The sequence below is a fragment of the Solanum verrucosum genome, unplaced genomic scaffold (genome assembly GCF_900185275.1).
Source record: "Solanum verrucosum unplaced genomic scaffold, falcon-dt-bn FXZP01000108.1, whole genome shotgun sequence".
NCBI classification, from domain to species: domain Eukaryota; kingdom Viridiplantae; phylum Streptophyta; class Magnoliopsida; order Solanales; family Solanaceae; genus Solanum; species Solanum verrucosum.
This window is the reverse complement of record NW_026020274.1, coordinates 1,043,999-1,068,698: the sequence shown is the minus strand read 5'-3', so window position 1 is coordinate 1,068,698 and position 24,700 is coordinate 1,043,999. Positions and strand designations below refer to the sequence as shown.

At 36.9% G+C, this 24,700-nt stretch overlaps 1 protein-coding gene across 2 annotated transcripts in view; it reads right to left on the bottom strand.

Annotated features, from left to right (window-relative positions):
• Positions 1 to 854: 854 nt before the first annotated feature.
• Positions 855 to 24,700, bottom strand: part of LOC125834154 (protein GIGANTEA-like) — a 40,149-nt gene continuing 16,303 nt past the window's right edge. For both annotated transcript variants that reach the window (XM_049513349.1, XM_049513348.1), the window contains 13 exons: positions 24,515 to 24,586; positions 24,340 to 24,394; positions 24,073 to 24,215; positions 23,674 to 23,945; positions 18,614 to 18,669; positions 11,033 to 11,273; positions 10,807 to 10,957; positions 6,908 to 7,117; positions 5,250 to 6,782; positions 2,432 to 2,500; positions 1,815 to 2,033; positions 1,535 to 1,627; positions 855 to 1,438 (listed from right to left, as the gene is read on the bottom strand). In XM_049513349.1, the coding sequence (XP_049369306.1) occupies positions 1,139 to 1,438; positions 1,535 to 1,627; positions 1,815 to 2,033; positions 2,432 to 2,500; positions 5,250 to 6,782; positions 6,908 to 7,117; positions 10,807 to 10,957; positions 11,033 to 11,273; positions 18,614 to 18,669; positions 23,674 to 23,945; positions 24,073 to 24,215; positions 24,340 to 24,394; positions 24,515 to 24,586 (3,414 nt within the window). In that variant the 3' untranslated portion in view covers positions 855 to 1,138. The remainder of the gene's footprint in view (positions 1,439 to 1,534; positions 1,628 to 1,814; positions 2,034 to 2,431; positions 2,501 to 5,249; positions 6,783 to 6,907; positions 7,118 to 10,806; positions 10,958 to 11,032; positions 11,274 to 18,613; positions 18,670 to 23,673; positions 23,946 to 24,072; positions 24,216 to 24,339; positions 24,395 to 24,514; positions 24,587 to 24,700) is intronic.

Below are 24,700 nucleotides of genomic sequence, written 5' to 3'. Positions count from 1 at the left end.
AGGGGAGAGAAGAGATGATCAAATCTTTTAATTTTAACGAATCTTCTAACTAGGTTTGGGTCAAAGAATGTGGATATGGGTAGAAAAAAATTTAGTGGGTTGAAATTTAAATTTATCCAATAGAATGATGCCATGTAATAATTAATAATAATAAAAATTAAAAACAAAAGGTTGTTAGTTTTAAGGGTAATAGTGGACCAAAAAGGTGGACTGAGGGGGAATTTTTAAGGAAAAATTGGTGAATGAAGGGTATTTTTAAACCTTTTCGAATAGTTGAAGGGTATTTTTGGCCCTTTTCCGTTGAATATATGCCTCACAATTCCTCCAAGGAAATAGCATACAGACCAATTTTTAGATTAACTTATTTGTACCACATTTTTAACACATCCTAATCCATCACAAAAACACTTATACTAAAATTCATCAAATGTCTTGTACTAATCTAACCTCAGCCAGTTCATCTGCACTGGCAGATTAACAGCTGTTTCGTTCCAAGTGCTTGGTCATATGAAAACTATCATTTGTTTTGATACTGGCATTTGTAATCAATTTAATCATACAGCAAAGAGTTGATTAAAACTGAAACTAAACCTGGTGCACACATTGAGTAGTTGAAACACCACTTCAGAGAGGTGGAGTGAGGGAAGGAGGCTAACCATCGACTTGGGGGCTTCGTATCAAGTGTCATTGGTTTAGATTCTTTACTGCAAATTGTTTTTTTCTGTTATAGAAATAGACAGGGAGAAGGTTGGAATGAAAAAAAAACCATCAACTTTCTGAAGAAACTGGCAAAGAAATCAGACATGGTTATTACATAAGGAGCCACCCTTTTTGTTGGTCACACTCACTGAATATTAATAAATCATATTTTCACAATCATGTTCATATTCAGGTGTACATCAAACATAAACTGAACCAAAAAAAAAAAAAAAAATACAACCAGAGAAGGACTACCTATATTTCCATGATCATGGATGTGTCAAAAGGACACTAATCTCATTTCCTGACTGTGTAACTAAAGCTCTTTCTCCTTTCTCCATCCTCGTGCCAATAGATGGTCACTTTCTAATCTTGTGAATTTCATGTGGCAAATCATGGGAAGAAAACTAATATACTGCCCCCATTAATTTAAGTTAGATCAAATGGATATAGTACACCCTAATTCCTTAGCAGCCATATCAAGAAACTCTGTACACATTCCATTTTCAATTCGGCTGTTAGCTTCCCACGTCAAACACTTCTCGATATCCCTTTGCCAGTTAATAGTGCCAATGTTTAAGTACTTATAAGCAGGACCATGGATACCATTTACATCAGCTCGTTTAGCTCTAGTTTTTATTGAACCAGTATGCATAATGGCACGGAGAAGTGATATGCTGAGAGCACGTACGATAGCACTTGGATGAGAAATACAACGAACTGTGGCCGGTAAGCGGCACTGCAATGTATTAACAAGAAGTATATATCATCTTAAAGTGATGAAGAAAAATTTTCACTGGCAACAAATCCTTTTACTTCGTTAAAGAGATATTACCTTCAACAAGTTTGACAGACCATCAACGATTGCTGATCCAGATTCTCCCCACTCAAGCACTGGTTGTACAGCTCTAGCTGTCACTTCCAGGAGCTGTTCAGACAATGGTCAATTACAAACAAACAATTTTATTAGAATCGAAAAAGAAATAGAATATGATCAATCAATTGCCATTCAGACACATCATATTACTCAGAACTCCAGAGCATATAGAAAGTCCTAGCTTGCTAAATCAAAGATATACTTCAATGAGAAGTGGTTTAACTGAAGTCGTTATTACCTCCAGCTGTGGTAAGGTGCATGCTTCTCCATCTACAAGCATCCCATCTGTTGCCCGTAAGAGGAGGTCTGGTGCGCTAGCAAGAATAACCAAAGATTCTGGTGTATCATGATTCCTCATTACTTCTGCAATCAATTTCACAATTCGTTGGTTTATCCTCCACATCTTCTGACCAAGATCATCATCTTTGGCAATCCATGGTTGCAATTCCTTGTCCGCCTGACAAGTAAACAAAGCAAGGAAAGTGACTAAACAGATATGGTGATGAAGACCCAAATGACTAGGCGCAAAGTTACAAAATGATCAAAGATGGAAGTCAAAAAAGCTTCATGAGGCAGACAAGTACCCCATACCACAAAAAATCTAAGATGTAATCTTTTATAGATATGCGGCCAGAAATTATTATGGACAAAATTGCATTATTTGAAAGCATGTAAATCTGTGAAAGCTTAATGGATCCACCAACAGAAATTGAACTTAAAATCAGCTGCTTGAAAAAAAATATCATAATTCACTCTTTTTTTCTAGAGAAATGGTGAAGAATATATGTTATCTTTCAAGAAAAAAAAGGGTCCATATTCATGTTATCATCAAATTCCGAAAAGCGAAATCAGGACCTGAAGAACAATGGCTGTAGCAGCTTTTGCAGGCAATGCTGATACGACGTTGCATAGTGCGTCAATGACCTGTAAAACAAGTAAAAGCTAATAAGCATCCAATATTTTAAAAGGTAGTGGTGCAAAAGCAGCTTGTTGGTTGTGAAGAAATGGATTTTGAGACAAACTCAACCCAAAAAGTAAGTTCATACGGTGAGGATTGCCCAAAGACTATAAGGAAATCACAACCTATTTCCTGAACAGGACTTAACACCCCTCCTACGCACATGAAGGTACAACTAGAGCATGGATAACATAACGAGGAGGCCCAACATTTGAGAAACACAAAATAGGAATAAATGGTTTGGCTCTAAAACCATGTGAAGAAATAAACCTAGGGCCTAACTCAACCCCAAAAGCCAACTCATGAGGGGAGGATTTCCCAAGACCATATAACGAGACTACAACTCATTTCCTCACCAATCTGAACACTGGTGAAAGCTAATAGGTATCTCATGTTTTCTACGGTAATCCTGCAAAAGCTTCATGTTAGTAAAAGCTAATTAAGTATTTTATGCTTTTTAAGGTACTATTGACAAGTAGCTGCATGTTGTCTAGGTTGATTAGTCATATTTTTCTAGTAATCATAATGCAAATGATGGTAATCAAAATCATTAATTGCATCTATTTTAACCATTTCACATTCTAGCATGAAGTTGTATTTTACTGATTCCCTTGTTATGCTGTTTGTGCCATGTAAATAATATACTAATGTTGGTTGAGTGGGAATAATATTTGGCCAACTTATCATCGAGGTGTGTTTTAATACAAAGGGTGTGATAGTTTAGGTAGGTAAAGGGAACAACCAATAGTTGAGGTATGAAACTCACAAAAAAATAATAAAATAAGTGTGTTTTTGACCATTAACTCTTTTATATATTTAGATATGAAATCAACTGTCTTAACTATTTAGTATTCAAATCTTAATACAACAAGTTAATAATTAGATCTGTGTTCAGATTCAAATGTATTTGATCTTAATGTACATCTTAATGTTCAGATTCAACGTCTTAATTTTAATAAACAAAAGAGGAGTAAGAGGCCTACAAACTAATACATAGAATAGGTATACTACACCTCAAAGCAAACAGAACCAAACTCTATTGGCTTCATTAGATGCTCGAGGTATACTCGCATACTTTTCTCTGCAAATCAAAGATTGTTAGGAAGGGGAAGTTCAGCCTTAAGGATAGAGAGAACATTAGAAGTCTTGAAACCATTGTTCATTCCTTGAGTATTTCGGAACTCCATATTTTTGTCCTTACTACTTTGCCCTACACTAGAGGTGGAGTTCATGCTCTACTATTCTCCATCTTCCTTGACATGATATTTCTTATGATTGAAAACTAGGGAAAAGGAAAGAAAACTACGAGAGTAAAATAGGTGCAAACAGGGATAAAAAATTGGTGGCCAAGTAAGTTATCTCTCTGCACATTCTTCTTCCTTTTGTCAAACCATAAGAGTGGGAAGAGCTCAAACTGAAATATTTTTCCCGTTTATAAACCCTAGTAATAAACAAAATATGCTTGATTGCTGACTGTTTTGTAGATACTGGAAAGGTATACCTTTAATGATTGGGAGGTTGATAAAATATGTGAACTGAAGAATCTATTGAAGCCATTTACTCTGGATGATAGCAAAAGGGGTAAGCAGATCTGGTTGGCATATGAAAGTGGGGAGTTTTAAATGTGAAAAGCTGCTATAATAAGATGCAGAAGCAGGCTGGAAACTAGGAGACTGATTAGCCATGGAAAGTGATATAGAAAACAAAAGCCTCTCCCGAGGTTGCATTTTTGGATGGACAGCTGCAAATAGGCTTAAAGAACACATGCCACCATATAGAAGAGAGCAATTTCAATGTGCAGCAGATGTTTCTTTTGTGAAAAGGTTGTGAAAACAACTAACAACCTAATACACTGTGTTTGGACCTGGCAGATTTGGAGTTCATTTTTGTGTGTGTTTTGGGGTGCAATGGGTGATGCCAAAGGATATTTGAGCTTAATCTCATGCCAGCAGGGACAAAGGACTGGAAGACCACTCCATTGTGCAACAAGTAGACTATTTGGCGAGAAAGAAATAAGGATTCTTTGAAGAGAAGAAACAACACACTTCTATTGTTAAGTACAAGAGCATACAGAAAGTTATGTATCTGGTGTAAGGAACACAGAATGGAAGATTTGAACCATCTTTTGATGGTATTGCATTCTACGAAGATCTGATGTAATGGAGTCTCTGTAATACCTTTTTATACTTAAGTTCTTGGTACTTGATTTAATAAAATTACCTTAACATCAAAAGAAAGAACTCCTCAAAGCATTAACAAGTTCTAAGGGAGGTAAAGTTGCAATTGCCTGTCAAAATTGTTCAATTTTTCAGCCAATAGAATAGAGTGTTATCAAATATAATCTCTTCATATCAAGAAAGCTCTATGCGGAAAGGGGGTCAGGAGGAGAAAGATGCAGCATTGAAGCGCATGAAAAAGGAAAGTCAAACATATTTTCCGAACTTTAAAGGTTAGTGATCTCCTTAAATTTTAACTGATGGTTGCCTATATTCTAAATGTCACACAGTCTTCAAATCTTTGATGTCAAAACTATGGACCAACCAAAAATTTGAAACTTAAATTGAGAATGGTCATGGGATTGTCAAGTTAAAAAACGTCATATAACAAGCCATAGCATTGCAGTAACCATATATATGCTTTCAGAATTTAGATGTACATTATTTTATTTCAAAATAAACACTCTACAATTAATATCATACGTAATGTGGTGGATACCTGTCTCCATCCCTGCTGAGCGGAAGTGCTTTCTGCACTTGGTTGTATTTCAGGTGATGCAATTAACTTGTGCCACAGCAACGAGACAACAGAAAAACATAATTTCTCATTCTCCGCGAGTACCGACTTTATAAGATTTTCAGCATTGCAATTGAATCCTATGTGCCTGTCCATTGTCAGAAAGTTGGCCAAATCTGAAGCATCTAAAGGGAAACTTGCGATCCCTTTACCACTGGTGTACTGTGCAGCTTCGCTTGAGTGTAAAACTTTCTCACTCATAGTTAAAGTTTTACAATCAGTTGAGTGTTTGCACTCGAGCATTGATGACTGTTCTGCAGTTAAGCAGGTGCAATTGCTATATTTATTATGTTTTTTCCCATTCAGGCACAAGCTTCTTTTCTTAACAGGAACAGGTATTAGGTGTGCTTCCAATGGTTCGGCCTTGTCAACAATTGATGCAACAACTTTACTATGGATATCAATGAGGTTATACAGTGAAGATGCTCTGGAGAGAATTTCATTATCCCACTTACACCGTATTAAGGCCGAAAGAGCATGCATGCAAGCCTTGGAGTGTCTAAACAGATCAGAAATATGAGCAGCTACCATAGCTGCAGCAACTATCTCATTTGAGCTGTAGCTCCATGAAGTTCCTATAGATGATGGTTTCAAAGAGAAAAGAGCCTCCAGAATTGTCAATATCCTCCGAGTGTGACAGACAGCAGAATGAATCCCATTTTTAAACTCCATAGACGAATCATTTGCATGCTTTGCAGCAACCAGGATGGATTTTGGATCCGAATAATTACTCCCTCTTGAAAGCAAAGGAAAGAGTTGAAGTTCACATGAAAGAGCACAGACAGCAGCAAGAACATAAGAATCAAATGCTGAAACAGGTCCTTGTTTTTTCACTTTCTTGGGATTTTTTTCTTTCTGCTTTCCACCAGCTTCCAGCGAGTCTGAACCCATTTCACTAGGATGGTGAGGATCTTCACCTACAGGTCTTCTGCTCCCATTTGTTTTTGCTTCATGGGTGACACATACAGTTAATACAACAAAAAGAAGCCGAGAAGCAAGCTCTACAGAAGCACACGACTCCAAGAACAATGAATGAACCATTGTTCGCAATTCTGCCACAGCAAGGTTTTTGGAGGCAGATCCAAACATGTTGTATCTGTTTCTTCTGATTTCCTCTCTAGAGGACTCAGATGGGAATGTTCTCTGAAGAATTGCTTCTACCGTGGCCACAAATATTTTCATGAGGCAAGTTTCAGATGGACTCCCACGAGGAAGATACTCAAGAACCTTTAGTAGTGGTATATACAGGTTCCATGATAAAACAGGTGGTTGCAGAGGGGTGGCAACTATAATTTCAGGTAGATCAACAGCTGATGAACTCAAAGGAATCAAGCCATAAGCAGCTTCCCATATGGTACATATTCTCCATTCAACCTCAGGGCCATGTGCACAAAGCATTGATGCAATCCCTTGCGCAGTGGCTTCAACTGTGGCTTCTGCTAAAGGCACTTGTCTCTGAAAAAAAATTCATGATTGATAGTCACTATCAAAAACAACTACTTGATAGATTTGGAAGGATTCTGCAGAAAGTCCAGATATACCACAAACATAGCATTCAATTTTCAAACTAATGGATATACCTGCTTTTTATCGCATGAAATATAGCCACCCAGTGGTTCGTGTTGAACTTCAATTCCTTCAACTTGCCTTAATGGAGGAAAGAGCAGAGCAGGCTGTGAAAGTACTCGGAAAAGTAAAGCAGCTGCAGCATCCGCAGCAATGCCTGCTCTCATGGACATGGCAATTCCAATTGCACGCAAGAAATGCAAATGCATCCAATTCCTAGGAAGCTTCAGCAATAATGAAAGGTTAGAAATGCTACATGTAAAATGAAAACAAATACAATTAAGACAAGACAAATACAATTAGTGGAGTATTAAATCAGGTATACTACAATTTGATATGGTCGCATTTCCATACTTAATGAAATACTTCTTGGTGGCGAACATACAAGAGTTCATAATTTCTGCAAAGGATTCATAGAAAGCTGAGAACGAAATTGAGAATCCGGCAATGTGCAAGAAGACCAGCCATTACAGTATGGCTTTATTGAAGGTGGGCAAGATTAATTCAGTTTCTGAAATTGAAATGAAAGCAAAATACAGATCAATTCTCACCTTATGAGCAAGTTACTTATGGTTTATATGATGCATCTAAAGAGCATAGGCATATTATGCAATGACTCGGGGAAACGAAAGCATGGAAACAGTATCATGTAATGTCTACACTTCATCGTACAGCCCACATTATAGATGTAGAGGGATGTGACATAATTTTATGACAAAAGTGGAGTCTGTTTGGTATGATTAGGAGGCAAAGACCATCCTACATGACAAGGACCTTAAGAAATTATGGTAGAAGAAAAGTCTGTCATATGAAGGAGATAAGGCTATGCACCTTGAAAACCGACTTAATATTCGACCAGTAAATAAAACAATAAAATATTTCTGATCCTCCAGGTTCAGCATTCAAATCAAATTGTTCATCACACTATTGAATTTGAGAAAATGACAAAAAATGGCCATTATGTTTGGGAGTAGGTTTAAAATCTTCCCTAACGTTAGCCTCAATCAAATTTTTAACAAACTTGGTCAGTTAGATTTGACAGGAACTGTGGAACAAAAAAAAAAAAGAATTAGGGTATCTAACATTTGGGGGTACAACTTTAGCAGTTTTTGCTATTTTTGATCTCTTTCTAGAGTTTGGTGCATTTTTTTCAATGTAATTTCTGCTATTTTTGGTCCATCTTTTGGTGTCTAATATAGTGTTTTGTGCTGTAGTTTCTAGGATATAATGAGACTTTCTCAGTGCTTTTGATTATATCTTCTTCTTTTCACAGTCCCATCAAATCTAATAGACAGAGTTCGTTAAATATTTCACGGAGACACTTTTGGCAAACTTGAAGGACAAAAACTGTTCAAAGCATACTTTAGGACTATTTTGAACCTACTCCCAAACATAAGAGACCATTTCTGCCATTTTCTCTATTTAATTGTGGATTCTATGTTTTCTCTAGCACCATGTTGACTTCCGATGCATAGAGATTAAATAGTCAGTCAGCTGTTGCTTTCTTTGAAATCAAATACAACGAACGGAGTAGTTTCATGTTCTTTGAGCTTGGTTATTATCCGTTGTTATTTTGTACTTCGTTTATCGTTTCATCCTGTTATGATTATTGTTCATTTGTTAGGTTGTCTATAGTATTTTACCATGACTTCTTTATTTCCGTTATTTCTTTCTCTATACTACATTGTTCAGTTTTTTCCTTGAGCCAAGGGTCTATTAGAAATAGCTTCTCTACCTCCAAAGCAGGGGTAAGGTATGCGTACACTTGACCCTCCTGTGATTACACTGGGTATGTTGTTGCTATTGTTGAATCTTTATTCTTAGGTTATTCTTGGGATACTGAGATCATCCAAAAGTGAAAGATTGTTAAAGGTACATATTGGTCTACAAGAAGAGCCTAATGCCACGAAGTCATCAGATCTTCAGACCCTTTACGAGTTGAACCACAAATTTAAAATTTCATGACACTCCAATTTTACAAAGATGACCTACTAGCTGAAGCTGATATCAATCCAGATATTGCAGATATTCATATCTGACATAGGGCATTACTGGAATAGCGAGAGATGTTGTACACTTGAGAAATAGCCTCTTTTCCTTTTGATGCACCCATGAAGTTACTTTTTGTATAGATGATTGGGTGGCTTTCATAGAAAATCATTTATTATTTTGAAATTGAATAAAAAAATCATTTATTTTTGTAAGATTTTCTACTTTCTGGTGTACCTTTTGTATATGGGCTACTTAATGCTCTTTTGTTTATAATGTTCTTACTTCATCTAAAAACTTATAAGGGGAGCCAAGGAGGTAAGGAACAGAGGATGGGCACTTCAGTGATGCAAGGAGATAAAACAATATTCTGAAAGGTTATGAAAGAAAGATGGAGCGTCATAAAGGATAGATAGGAAACTAGTTCACCCCGCTTATTTTGTTTTTCAGTCCCTACTCCCTACTCCCTACACCACCAGATCATGCATTTTTATGGAGAGAATAAATGAGAATGCTGTAATAACTTTCTCTCGCTGAGTATCCAAACCTGCAGTTCCTTTTTGACCCTTGCCTTTATCTCATCAATTATAGGTTCTTCTCAAGACCAGCTCATACCATCATTAATAAACTTAGGAATCTCCATGTAGAAGCTAAAACACACACAAGTTAGGTGAGCCTAAAGTGTTTACGCTATTGGGAAATAGAATAAAAGATCAACTAGGATGTATTTATGTACTTCTTGCAAACCTAGAAAGTTAAAGAATCCTTCACAGAATCAATTCAACGCTGAAATTGTCTCCACTGTTATTGGAGTTAGCGAAGCTAAGAAAACTCTGGATTTGCTTCAAGTGTATAAACCTCCACTAAAATGGGTAACATGCATATAAGATTAATGATGTTGGTAGAAACATCAGCTAGAACTTATGATGTAAGACCACATGGTGGAGGACTAATCCCTTTCCTAAAAACTAGCTTAAAGGAAAAGAAGAAGGAAAATTTTACTCCCTTCTTGTTCATACTCAACTTAACTCTACCTTCTCTATCTTTTTTTAAAATATTTTTTGGATCAAGTAAGGTTTTCATTGATAATAGCAAGACCAACTTGGTCGTAAAGAAGAGATTTACCAAAAAGGAGAGACCTACAAAATATGGTTCTATCCAAAAGACACCCAGTCCTCTATACAAACAGGAACTACATGGGTGCACCAAAAGAAAATATGGGTTAAGAGACTACCCCTCAATTGAGCAAAGCTCATCTTCACTCCTTCAAAAGCTCTCCTATATCTCTCTTTCCAAATGACCCACATTAGAGCTAGAGGAGTAACATTCCACGTCTAGTACCTTCCTCTCCTAGTTCCACTCTTCCAGCTGAACATCAACTCCTTCACGGATCTTGGGATTACTCAAGTGACGCCAAATCATGTAAACATCAACTCTTCCTTTTCTATCTTTCAGATATCCTGCTTCAGATCGTAATTTAGCTGTGTTTTCCTCCACATGAAGGCCAAAACCAACCAAACTACCTTCTCCACTCCCCCATCCCCTCCGCCCCAAAAGAAAAAGATATAGAAGATAAAGGAAGTTGGGCGAGAATGGATCATTTAATGCCTAGGTAGATGAGACCAAAGGTGTTGAAAACTAGCATTGGACATATACTGATGCTGCAGCCATGGGACTCTCTGTCCAAATATATTATCAGAATCATAGCAAACTAGTTGTGGACAAGCTTTTATGCAAACCATACTGTAAACAATTCAATCATGTCCCCAACTGATTGTGACAGTTCAAAAGTATCAGCATGTTGTATATAGAAACCCCAAAAGAAAAGCTGGGAAAATGACAAAAGATGAGGCATTCAAATATATGTCGTTGGCCTCTACAAGAACTTGTTCAAACTATTTCAATTGAAACTTTTGTAACTTACCCGCAAGCCAGAAGTATAATCTTCAGCTGCTCGAAGAAGTTCCACTAGCTGAACAGCAGCATCAAGTGCATCTGGAGCCCAGGATGGTGGAGCTTCTAGAAGTCCAAGAAGAAGCCTCTGGGTGGCACTTGGAGTAGCAATTGCATAGTATCTAATCCAGAAGCAGATGTCAAAAATCCCTTTCCTTTCTTTAAAGCTCTAAAAATAACCTAACTGATGCTCTTACCGATGAAACAATCGTGCATACGGCTCAAGTGCTGGTAGCCCTGCAACAAGATGCTCATCCATAGGTGTTGTAGGAGGTGGAAGCAGAAGAGCAGGAACGGCAGCTGCAGTCAAGGTAGCAGTCTCATAACGAGCAACTTCTTCATCACAAACACTTAAAATAACACCAGCACCATTGGCAACTGCCCACCTCGGAGTTGAAGGGATTAACTGAGGATGCTTTCCAGAGCCACGAGAAGAAGCTAAGATAAAATGCTGAGTCAATAAAGTATATCACAATTCTAAAGTATGAACATTCTCTCAAAATACTATCTCATACTTCCACACAAAAGAAAATTTATTGGTGTAATAGGAAGGCCATAAAACAAAAGAAGAAATGAAAAGAAAGAACACAGAAGTATTATCAAAGATATAAAACAGCTCTGTACAGCCTCCACTGCAAACTTTCATATATGTGAAGAGCTTAGATTTTCCACCAAGAAATTGGTAGCCCACTTCTCTCTATGAGGTACCTAAAATCTTGTCACAAGGAGAAAGGAAACCAGCATGGTTTCCAGTAAATTGGAAGGAGATAATTTTTTTGTACATGCCCCATTATCGAAGTGAGCTGTTTTAAATAGCTAAAATGTGAACAGTTGCACTCAAGTGTTACGCAGAGTTGTGTGTGTAAGTTTCCCATATCAAACAAATGTAGATCTACAAAATGAAAAATGTGACTATTGAAGAATTCATGCGTAAGACACTTCTGTCATGTATTTTTTCAGTTCTCTCATAATTCTCAAATGGTATCAGAAAAAATCCAGAATCAGGTTCCACCTCTATTTTCTTTTCTATCTCATGTATTTGAGAGTACTTGTTTTGTTCATCACCCTACCCCTGGATGATACAAAATAGTCCCTAGAGCTTTCAAGTGTGTGTTTCTTGATTACTCTTACATTCAAAAGGGATATGGTTGCTATTCCTCCGACCTCCGTCAATACATTAAGTTAGCCGATTTCACCTTATTTGAAACTCAACCTATTCAAACATTTTTCTTCTATCCATGTTGACGCTCTATGTTCTTAATTCTTATCCACTCCTTTTCCACTTCAGGAACCTATCGGCACCTCTACTGCATCTCCTCCATGGCATCACTGCTCTTCTTACCATTGTAACCAACATTTGACACCAGATCAAGATGATTTACACCGTCCACCATGAGCTTTTTTTGTGGAACTGCTTCTTACATAGTCCTCTGATAACTGTTTGATATGGTATTTGTTTTTCTCATACTCATAATTTATCAATACTTTTTTGACTAGTCTTGATAATCATCACGTTTTGTTCTCATATTGTCCTTGTCTTGTGTCTTTGTTCCAGAGTCCATAGGTAAAGCTCTTTCAATTGAAGTTGGCAAACTGTTATGACTGTGAAAATAACTTCTTTACAATTTAGTAGCACTTGAAAACTGGTTCGTTTGCCTCCAGGTAAATTTCAATGTTCATTCTTCGTGCAGTACTCAACGAATGATGGTCCAGACTATCAGTTGACCAGCATAATGCTCGTTTGGTTGCTAAAGGTTATGTACAAACATTTCTAACTTGACTATGGTGATACGTTCTTTCTCTTGGTTAAGACTTAAGATTCCTTCCATCCTCATCATTACTTGGATATCAAGAATATATTTTCTTTGATGAAATAAGTGTTATATTAATAACAAAGCATCCAAAGGATGCAAAGGTTACACGGATATAAAAAAGGATATTTCTTCACATGGATCCTGAGGATGATGAAGATATATCTTTCAGCTTCTTTAACTGTATTACAGACCATCCTAGGTTTCTTCAAATAGTTAAACAAGCTTGGCAAGGACATAGAAAAGGAGACATGAAGACAGTCTGGTGGAAGCTCAAAAAGATGAAAAATGTACTGAAAGGGATTAACAATTCTGAGTTCAGAGGGGTGAAGGACAAAATCCAGCAAATCAGAGAGCAGCTTCACCAAGTACAGACTGATATGCTATACCATAATATAATGCATGCTAATAGGGAGCAAGAAAAGGAACCGAGGAAACAACTGGAGAAGTGGAATTTGGTTGAGGAAAGTGCTATGAGACAAAAGTCCATGGTGCAATGGTTGAACCTAGGTGATGCTAATACATGATACTTCTTTGCTCATATGAAAAATAGAGTGGCCTAGAATACAATCACAAGCCTCACTACTGTTGCAGGTATAATTGTGCATTCTCAAGAAGATATTGAGGAAGAGGCACTGAATTTCTATCAAGGATTACTTGGACAGGCTGCAAATTATTTGCCAAATGTAGATACCACTGTAATGAGGAGGGGAGAAATGCTAAATAGAGCTCAGCGAATTCAGATAGCAGCTCCAGGAACAAGGAAGGAAGTGGAAACAGCTCTGAAGGGTATCAGTGACCGAAAAGCTCCAGGTCAAGATGGATTAAATGCTGAGTTTTTCAAAAGAGCATGGGCAATAGTGGGGGAGGAGATAACACAAGCAGTCCTAAACTTCTTTGACACTGATGAGATGTTCGAATCTATTAATTGTACTGCTGTAACACTTATACCTAAGGTAGAAAACCCAGCTAGAATAAGTGAATACATGCCAATTTCATGTTGCTCAACAATATACAAAGTTATATCTAAAGAAATCACTGCTAGGTTGAAACTAGTCATGGAGAGTCTTGTGGATCCTAATCAATCAGCATTTGTACCAGGAAGGGCTTTGAATGACAATGCGATACTGAGTCATGAAATTGTAAAAGGATATGGGAGATAGGGGATTTCTAAAAGGTGTATGGTGAAAATTGACATGAAAAAAACCTATGATTCTCTGGAATGGACATTTTGGAGCAGAGGAGGAACTCAAAATGCCACCTAGAGTCACTAAGTGGATAATGCAATGTGTTACAACAGTCACATACTCCATTCAGATTAATGGACATAGTACAACACCTTTTAAAGCAAGGAGAGGGGTAAGACAAGGGGATACAAGGGGATCCTCTGTCCCCCTATTTACTCATACAAGCAATGGATTACTTGACAAGAATTCTGAAGAGTTTACAGATGGACCCTAATTTCCACTACCATCCTAGATGCAAAGCTCAAAAGATAGTACAATTGAGTTTTGTTGATGACCTGTTGCTGTTTTGCAGAGGAGATATAAAATCAGTCAAGTGTATGAATCAGTGTTTTATGCAGTTTTCTCAGGCCTCAGGTCTGGTTGCAAACATAAAGAAAAGTAGTGTGTACTTTGGTGGAGTTAAGCAAGAACTACAAAGGGAGATACTGGAAGAACTGCATTTTGTCAAGGAACACTGCCATTCAGATACCTTGGCGTACCTTTGAGCACTAAAAGGGTGACTTTAGTCCAATGCAAACCCCTAATGAAGAAGATGCTAGGTAGAATCACAAACTGGACCACCAAATTCTTGTCATATGCAAGTAGAGCTCAGCCCATCAAGAGTGTACTATATGCTATTCAAATGTTCTGGTCCCAAATTTTTGCCCTTCCTAAGAAGATTATTCAAGAAGTGGAGGCTATGTGTAGAAGATTCTTATGGACTGGAAATTTAGAGACCTCAGAGAAGGCTTTGATTGCATGGGACAAATTGTGCTGGCCCAAGTCAAATGGAGGTTTGCAATTTCTTGATATTTACACATGGAATAAAGCTGCAATTGGGAAGCTGCTATGGAATGTATGTCCGAAAAAAGATAAGCTATGGGTTGCTTGGATACATAGCTATTATGGGCAGAATGGTGTGTGGAACATACCGGAAAAACAAGCTTCTTGGGTGGTACAAAGAATCCTTAAAGCAGCTCAACATCTCCAAGAGGCTGGCAATACTGAGGCATATATAAGAGACATGGAAAAATACTCCATAGGCAAAGTATACCTGCAGATGAGGGGTACAATGGAGAAGGTAGAGTGAAGATCACTGGTCTGGACAAATGTGGGAGCTCCTAAATGGTTGCTCATCATGTACCTAGCAGTAAATGGAAGGCTTGCGACTAAAGATGGGTTGGCTAAATGGGGTATGATACAGTCCCCATTATGCCCTCTATGTCAGCGGATGAATGAGGATCATGACCACCTATTCTTTCAATGCTCATATTCTGCAGAAGTGTGGAGCAAAATACTGAATTGGCAAGGGATCGATAGAGGCACAATGCACTGGACAGCTGAGGTTCAATGGGCAATTAAACATATGAAGGGTAAAGGCAGTACAGCACTTGTGTATAAAATGGCAATGGCAAGTTCCTTATATTACATATGGTTGGAGTGTATATAGCAGGGTGTTTACACAGAAGAAGCAAGTAGCAAGCACAATTATTAGGCATGTTATTCAGGAGACGCATGGAAGAGGGAGTAGATATCCTAAGTTAGCTACTAGATTACATGCTTTAAATATGTATCCATAAAGGGTAGCCAGTTAGATTTGAAGATTGAGTCTTAGCAAGGATGGAGCTGATGTCCATACCTGCTGTTCTTTATGTTTTGTAACGTATCACTTGGTAAATAAAATTTTACTTACCAAAATAAAACATTATACAATAGCATAGACAGTGATCAAGATGGTATTGCTAACTTGAAAGGTCATTACATACCAAGCTGAGAACCAGGTATGATGGAGTACTTCTTAGGTATTGAGGCAGCTCAATCCAATAGAAATTGACATTTCATAGCATAAAAATTATCCCCACATTCTTGAGGAGAAACCATGAATGATTTTAAACCTATGTACACTCTTATGGATCCAAGTGTTAATTTTCTACTAGGTTAGGAGAAGCCTTTTACTGATCCGGAGAAATACAAGAGGTTAGTTGCCAAGTAGATGCTCTCACAAGTGTCCCAACCTGATATTACCTTCCAAATGAATATTGTGAGTCAATTTTAGGATTCACAATGTGATTTGTAATGTAAAATATTTTTATAGGTAATGGGAAGAAAACTCCCTTATACAAGTGATATATCAAAAAGTAGAGAATACAAAACAATATGATTATCTAGGAAAGAAATCCAAACTTTTATAAGAATTAGAATCTCATGGGTACAATAAAAATAAATAATGGACAAGAGGCTATTTCTCAAATATACAAAGTCATTTTCTATCCCTTCAAAAGCTATCCTGAAGATTCGTAATGTGATAATCATTGGGATGCAATGAGTTGTCCTTCATTAAGAAATATGCTTCAGGAAAAGGAATACTCTTTGTGAGGAAGGTAACAATTGTATTTCTATTAAACAAAACTTAGACACCCCAAAAAAAAGTGCTAAGTTGAGATCTTTACAAAAAAGCCAATAGGTACAAAAGACCACGGTCCAAAAACCTTTGTTCTTATACATTGCCAATTAAATCAACTAAGTCATCTACTTCCCCCAATACACTTTGCTTACACCAAAAAAAGAACAGACTAAGAAAGAACTGACTAAGAAAGAACTGCTAGTGCCTTCAGAAAATCTGAAATTCCTTTCTTTCCACACACTCCACCAGATACAAGCAGGGATGATCTTCCACCAATCATCCTCCCCTCCTCTGTAACCTACACTCCACCAGCTGCTCAGAAGCCCCAGAGTAGAGCTAGGTATTACCCATTGTATCCCCGAAATACAAAAGAACATATGCCACAGATTTATAGTTGTCTTGCAGTGAAAAAGAGGTGTTCATTGCTCTCAACCTCCTGTCACATAAAAGACATCTTAAACAAATCTAAAATCCTCTTCTTTGTAAGTTGACTTGAGTTAGGCATGCTTTCCTAATCACCAACCAAACAAAACAAGACACCTTCATTGGAATTTTTACTTTCCAAACTTGTTTCCAAGGTCAATTCACCTTAATAGGACCGCTATGATTCAGATTCCAATGAACAGATTTTACTGAAAAAATCCCTTTGTTATTCATTTCCCATCTAAGTCTTTCAAGGCAATCAGATGTACCACCAAAAGATCCCAATAACTATAATATTCTGATAAAACTCTCAATTTCCCAATCATTTAGAGCTACTCTAAAAATCAGATCCCAACCTTGTAGACTCCACATTGATTGATCATGTCATGTTATTGTAGACTTATTGAATAAAGGACAAGGAAAGTAGACTTCAAATTGTTCTGCCTAATCCAATGGTCAGCCCAAAAGTCTGTCTTTACACCATTGCCCACAATAATCTCCACATTATTCGAGTTAGGAAAGGGTGACATTCTAATAGATGCTTTGCTTCTGGAATGCTTGTTCGAGTTAGAGGCAATTTGGTGTTCCTAGAATAATAACCAAAATATGCTTGCAAGATCTAATATAGAAGCAGAATATCATTACATGACTATGACAACTTGTGAACTCTTATAAAAACTGTTGTATCAATAACCCTATACTGAATCCAAAATGATGGGATATTATTAGAACTTATAAATTTGCCTATAGCTCGCGTTTGGCCATAGATTTTGGAAGTAGATTTTAAAATTTGATCTTCAAACTCTGATCACTTTTTGGGGGTTCCACTCAAAAAACTTCAAACTTTTTCCAAGTAAAATGCATGTCCAAACACAACTTCAAATTCCGAAAATCACAACAAAAACTCAAATTTTCAAATTTGAAGTTTCAACTTCAAAATCTATGGTCAAACGGAAGCATATATTATTTTGGTTCTGTGTTAACCAATGGAGAAGTGCCATGTGTATTTTTATGAAGTCCTAACAAGTCAACCATTAGGTCTTAAGGGTAGTTTTAAGCTAGAAAAGAATGATGGGAATTTTAGGGTCAATAGGTGGGAGGAGGATAATTTTAAGAGAAAGTTAATAGGTTTGGGGTAGTTTTGACCCTTCTCCAAAACAACAATAAAGTTTTCAAAAAATTCTAATGCATGAGCCCCAAAAGAGTATGGAGATGACCTGCCATCTCTGAACCCAATATTGTAAACAATTAAGGGAATTGGAGCGAGCTACTCTTGAAAACCCTACCCCTTATACATAGTTCAAAAACACTCACAGAAAAAGTTATAGTTACTTTACACAATTCAAATAAGTATAGATTCATATAAGTAATCTTACTCAATTTTAAATTCCTAAATATTAGTTCCTATATAGTTCAACCAAGGAAAAATTTAATAACTAAAGCTTTAGTTAGTTTCAAGGTCCTATATGTTAGAAAATTAACTAAATGACAATTTTATCTAGTGTGAAATCTATTTTTAAAGGACAAAAAAGGTGACAAATACTTCGTATTGGGGTTTTATGCTTTATAACAGGAAATACATAGTGGATTTCCTAGGCTCTCTGAAATTAGCTATCTATGTAATCATACTTTTGGAGGTGGCCAGCATACCCTTGCTGATGAATACATATGTTACCAGTTTCAAAAAAAAAATACTAGGCTATGACAATAGATGTGGTAACTAAAAGGATGTCAACAAGCTATCCTCAGATTTTATTAGCAAGGTCTGAGAAGACTTTTAGCATACAACAGATACATTCATTCAAACAAACTCAACAGCAAGAATTTCACGCGAGCAATTTAGTTTTGAAAACTGAATGTGCAGTTCTTGAACCATAAAACAGACACATATTCAACCAATGAAAGTTCACATACCAGTTGATGGTGGCTTTAGTTCTCCAGCAGCATACTTTCCCATAACACCACCACACCTACATACATGAATCACTTTGCTACATCAATAGCATGACAATGTAGTTCTAACTTCCTATTACTCAGCGACCTCTAACTGCCTATGAATTAGAGTAAGAACATAATTTAATGAGAAAAAATTCAGGTCAATAAAATGACATAAAGTTCTTTGACTTGAGAAGCACCAAAAACAGATTAAACAAAGTTAGCATCGGAACAAGGCTAAAAGAAATAGATGGACCAAAGAAGCGAGCCTTGTGTTTGTGGTGCTATACATATGTACTATCCATGAAAGCTTTTTCAGTATGGGCACAAGCATAAAATAGACTTGTATTTCAGTATGACAGGCCCAGCAATAAATGGAAGTATTTGTGAAAGGTATTTAAAAATATGAAAGCTTCAGAAAGCATGTCATGTGGGACTTTGGAGATGATCCTCATGCACTAGTATAGACAAATTAATAGACCAACCTTGGAAAAGTCTCTTTGATTAAAGGGAAGAAAGCAAAGCTCTACCTTCTCTGAGGAAGAGTTATTACGGATGTTTTTCAAATAAATACTGGTCTAAAACTACAATTGGTAGATCGGAAAATTGAAAATATTTTCAAGAACTCAAGACAGAAAATTCTACTGAACAAGAATACCAGTTTTGGACAGGACAGTGCAAAGAGATTTGGGACCAGTGGTTTAAGATTAAGGAGGATATTACAGCAGCCTAACTAAAGCAACTGCGAGTGCGTTACATAACCTGAGTTACTGTTATACTAATGTAGACAGCCAAACTGTATATAATTACTATAGCATGTTGATTTTCTGTAGCAGAATTATTTTAGTTACGGCTTCAGCAACAAGATCGATTAAATGGCCAGATCTGACTCTTGAAGGAGACTACTGCCACATGAAATCAGGTAACTACATTATATTTTTTTGTAAAAGGGCCAAATTACTGTTAAACCATTGCAAATAGAGCACCTTTAACTTCCATTATCGTTTGGAATCAAAAATGTCCTTGACGTTATTTTATTGGCTCACAATTGTCCTCACTAACAGACTTCCAGCTTGGACAACAAACAACTTTAAAAAATAAGTTTTCTTTCTCCTTTCTCAAAGTCAAAGAACTTTATGTCAAGTTCTTTCTCTTAGGTGAACAAACAGACTTCCTTTTGTCTTTCTCTTTAGGTGAACAAACAAATTAAACTTGGCAAGATTTCTCAAAATTTAATTTTCTTTCTCCTTTCTCTCTCTCTCTCTCTCTCTTCTTATTCATTCTTTCTTCTAATCCATTCTTCCTGCTTTCCTACTTCTCTTCCCTGTAAGAGAGTCCAAGCTAGAAATGGCTTCCATCTCTTCACAAGCAAAATTTATATATATATATATATATATATATATAGAGAGAGAGAGAGAGAGAGAGAGAATTCTTCAAATTAAGTATCAATTCAAAATTTCCATTCATTCAACCAACTAACAGCAAAATAGAAAGTGCAAAGATTAAGTTTCAATAGAGGAGTCAGTAATGACGGCTTGCCAGTTATTGTTCAAATGGGTTGTGGTCAGTCAATGGTGTTTGGCTTGTTTTTTTTTTGAAAATGGTAACGATGTATTATATCACAAGAGTACATGGGTTGTACTCAAACCTTATATACAGATGCACTCTAGACACTCCTACTCTATTTCTATATTGAGTCTAAAACATCAACTATAGAGGCAGTGTCATTTGAGTATAATTGATTACACCAAAAACATAACAACAAAATGCAGTTTAGTTTAACATCCTGCACACTATTTTCTATGCCTTCAAAACATCTGGAATTCCTTTCTTTCCAGATTGCCCACCATATTGAAGCAGGGATAATTCTCCATCTAGTTCTGTCTTTTGCAAGGGCACCTGCCTCCTCCCAGCTGTACAATGCCTCAGTAACTCTCCTAGGCATAGTCCAGGATATGCCTTCAAGACTCAAGAAAATCCTCCAAAGCTGCCGAGTGTATTTGCAGTGTAGAAATAGATGGTTTACAGTTTCTAAGGTTTCCCCACATAGGAAACACCTAGAGCATTACACTGCAAAGTAGAAATCTTTTGGTCAATTAATGGTGTTAAGCTCATTTACGTTGCAATGGAGAAGGTTTCTACGACTGTGATATTGATTTTTGTCAAAATAGGCTATTTTTCATGTGGGTCTTAATCAACAAACACCATCAAAAAACCCACTTGCGGCAGAACCCGACAAAGTCGACAAACTTGCTCCATCAACACCACTCCTTCCTCTCTGCCTTTCACGACCAAGAAACCTCAATAGCCACCACTACGCTTGGCGAACTAAATATCTGTTCCCTCGTCACTTTCTCCACCGGCTAACCGAATTTTACTAAAATGGTGAGCTTAATCTCAGCCATGAAATTTTGATGATGATTCTGGACTTCAGTTTGGAGTGTAAAAAAAAGAAGCAAATGGGTTTTTGTTAATGAACTTGGAATGTTTCCCGTATGGTTCTTTTTTAGAAAATTTCATAAATGGCATTATTTGCGCCAGAATTACGAAAGATAGAGAGATTTTGCTTAATTATGAAACGTTACAGCATTTTGGTTTCAAAACATAGCTGAATACATTGTTTTCGTGCACATAATAAAAATGAAATACATTGTATCCGCGCACATAATAAGTGTATCTGCCGTGAACATTATCTCTGTAGCGGAATACACTGTATCTGTGTGTAACAATATTAAAATATATATTGTATCCGCACACTTACTAAGTGTATCCGTGGCAACGTCTCTGCCTAACTGTATCAGCACGGATAATAAGTGTATACGTGCGTATTTGCTATAAAATCCCAAATTATCGCTATATTATGTAAAAAATTTAAACAACCGCTATTTCGGGTAAATATAGGGCCTTAGTTTGTTGTGTCACGTAATTTTTCCTTCTTTTTCTGTGAGAGGATGGGCAGTTTTGAATGGGTTTCTGGTATTTTTCTCAGGTGGATGAGGGATAATTTTATTTCATCCCTTTATTTTAGATGGGTCATGGTTATAAAACGGGGTAAGTGGGACAAGTTAATGGTTTTTTATCCATGTCAAATGCTCAGTTGGACAACTGATATATTTGAGGGCAAATCTGGCCCTTGTTTTAGAAGGTGAAGACATTTTTTATGCCAAAAGTTAATGGAGGGTAAAAGTGCTATATTTTCAATAGTGTAAAGGTTATTTTGGTCCTTTATTCTTTTTTCATGAAACACAACTACAAAATATTCTCAGTTTCATGAAAAGATGTTGAGAGGAGAAGATTCATAATTACACACCTAAGAACTGGTAAATCTGGTAGAACACGAAAAAGTGAGAAAAAACATCTCAAACAACCTTCCCTCATTTTAATCATCTATGTGTACTATTTTGTACTTTTTGTTGAATTAGACAACTTTTTGTGTCCAGGTTAGCTTACGCATTGAATGGGTCATTAATAATCTTGTCTAATCTTATAAGTTATATGAGAACACATTTATCCGAACATCTGCATTTTTGTGGCACTCATCTTGGGGCTAGGCTGGACTTTGGGGGACCAATATTCATTTCCATAAAAATATCACTTCTCATAAAACATCACTGATCTTACAATATCACTTTCTGTTGAATGTAGTCATTTCTTTTGTATGAAAGTAGAGTCTTGGTTGGATTATGCGTTGAATGTGGTCATTTTTAGTCTTGTTTGTTCTTATATGAGTGCACATCACTCCTAACATCTGGTTTTTTGCGGCACTCATCTTTCCCATACAACATCACTTACCATAAAACGTCAGTGGTCTTACAACCGGTCTAGAAACCTTGCCTTTCCCTTTGGTGAGTGTCATTCTATCACTTAACGCTCCAGCAGTAGTTCCATTTCAACCATGCTATCGTGATTCCATGAGTAGCATCTTCATTTATCATACCATTCTCCTAGACGTTATTTTTTATCGGGTAAAGTATTTCAGTAATAATAACAAAACCATCTTGGCTGTATTCAAGAGGTATACCTAGAAAAGGAGAAACCTACAAAATATGGTTCTCTCCAAAAGACACCAATCTTCTATATAAACAGGAACTACATGGGCGCACCAAAAAAAAAAAACTGATCAGAGACTACTCCTCAAATGAGTAAAGCTCATCTCCACCCCTTCAAAAGCTCTCCTATTTCTCTCCTTCCAAAGGACCCACATCAAAGCTAAAGGAATAACATTCGAAGCCTTGTGTCTTCTTTTCCTACCCCTCCCCCCCTCCCTCTTCCATCTGAGCATCAACTCCTTCATGAATCTTGGCCTACATGCCATTCTCCTAGACACTGTGCCTACATTTCTGAATTGTTTGCATTTAGGCATCATAATCCCATCAAATCTCACCTCAACTTCACTTCTCTTATACTGCCTAAATTATTTATTATAATTGTGGTGTTAGGGTCAGCTTGCGCGAATTTCGATTAATTCTACAGGGTGCTGCAACCTCTCACCAGCACAGATATCGGGTAATTTTATCCATCAAAACTTGCACAAATGAGAAGAAATCACCTAGAGTTTCTTCCTCCATTGGGATTTGGACCCAAGACCTCATGATTCTCATTCCAATTCATTGACCACTAGGCCACAACCTTGGGTGCTTTATGCTAGCTAAACTTCCAGTGTGTATATTCAGTCTTCTTCTACAATTCTACTTATCCTAGAACTCTTACTCTAGGGTGCTTCTCTATAGTCATGCTTTTGATTGACAACATTGCTAGTTTCGTCAATTTGGGTAATATCATATGCAAAAGCATAGGCCATGAGACATCATCCTATATAATGTTAGTTAGCTCATCCATAACTTGGGTAAACAAGTACAGGCACAATGTCTTCACAAAAAACTTCTAGAGCAAGTGTCAGGAAGCATGCAACACTAGAAATGATTAGAATGGGAAAGTTATATATGGTTTTAACTATTGTTCACGATTAGTCCTTCATCTTGATGAAATTGAAATATGATGAAAAAGTTAAAGTGTATGTAGACAAACTGCACACTTACCAACGGAAGTAATCACTTCTAATACCTAGAGGTGCGGCGAGCAGTATATCAGTAATCCATGGAGACAACGGCCTCAGCGTTTTCCTCTCATGATGCACTGAAGGCATACTAGGTTCACTATCAGCAGATTTACTTGTTGAAGCATGGATTCCTCGGCTGCTTCTGTCTGCTTCGCCACCCTGTTGCACAACTTTGTAGATCGGACGGTTGTAATGTGTCAAAATTCGTAGAATCTCTCCACATGCAAGAGCCCACTGTTCTGAATATTCCTTCTGCATTTAAGAGCAAAGAATTAGTATGAAAGCCTCTTCTTTTGCAAGAACTAGAAATGTTTGCCAGAAAGATCATTGTATTCACATGGCTCAATTATTCAAATTGATAGTTCAAGATTCTGAATACCTCACTGCTTGGGCAAACCAATGATATAAAAGAAGTGAAAGGTGGACAACTTTTATCATAGTCCAGTGTGCCATCGATGATGCATGAAATAATTGGAAGAATTACAGTATGCCCATGCTCTGGGTGGTGAAGAACAAAAGTCGCTGGAAATCAAAAGCAATCAATCAAAAGACAGATAAAATCAATCAACCTCACAAATAGATGGGAGGAATAATCTTAATGCTGAACTTAAATCAAGGTTATCATCTGGATTAAGGCTTATGATACCTAAAACATCATCAAAAAGTCGGTTTTCCTTGGATGGATACCGGTTCCGTATCAGCTGCCGACAAAATACACATTCTATTACTTTTCCAGAATATTGAAAAAGATTCAATTAAATAGAGAAATTATGAAGAAAGAGAGAGTTGTTGGGAGGATAGTTTCTGATGTAACTACATACCTCAGCTATATCTTCAGGAAATTGTTCTGATGTGAACTGACCAAAGTACTCAACATAGGCAGTAATTTGAGCCTACAAAGAGAATGAAGAAGGTTGATATGACTGAAGATACAAATATCAAAAGATAGAAAACAAAAGGAAAAACAAATATCCTTCTTTAGACATTTAAATGTTCAAGAATATAAT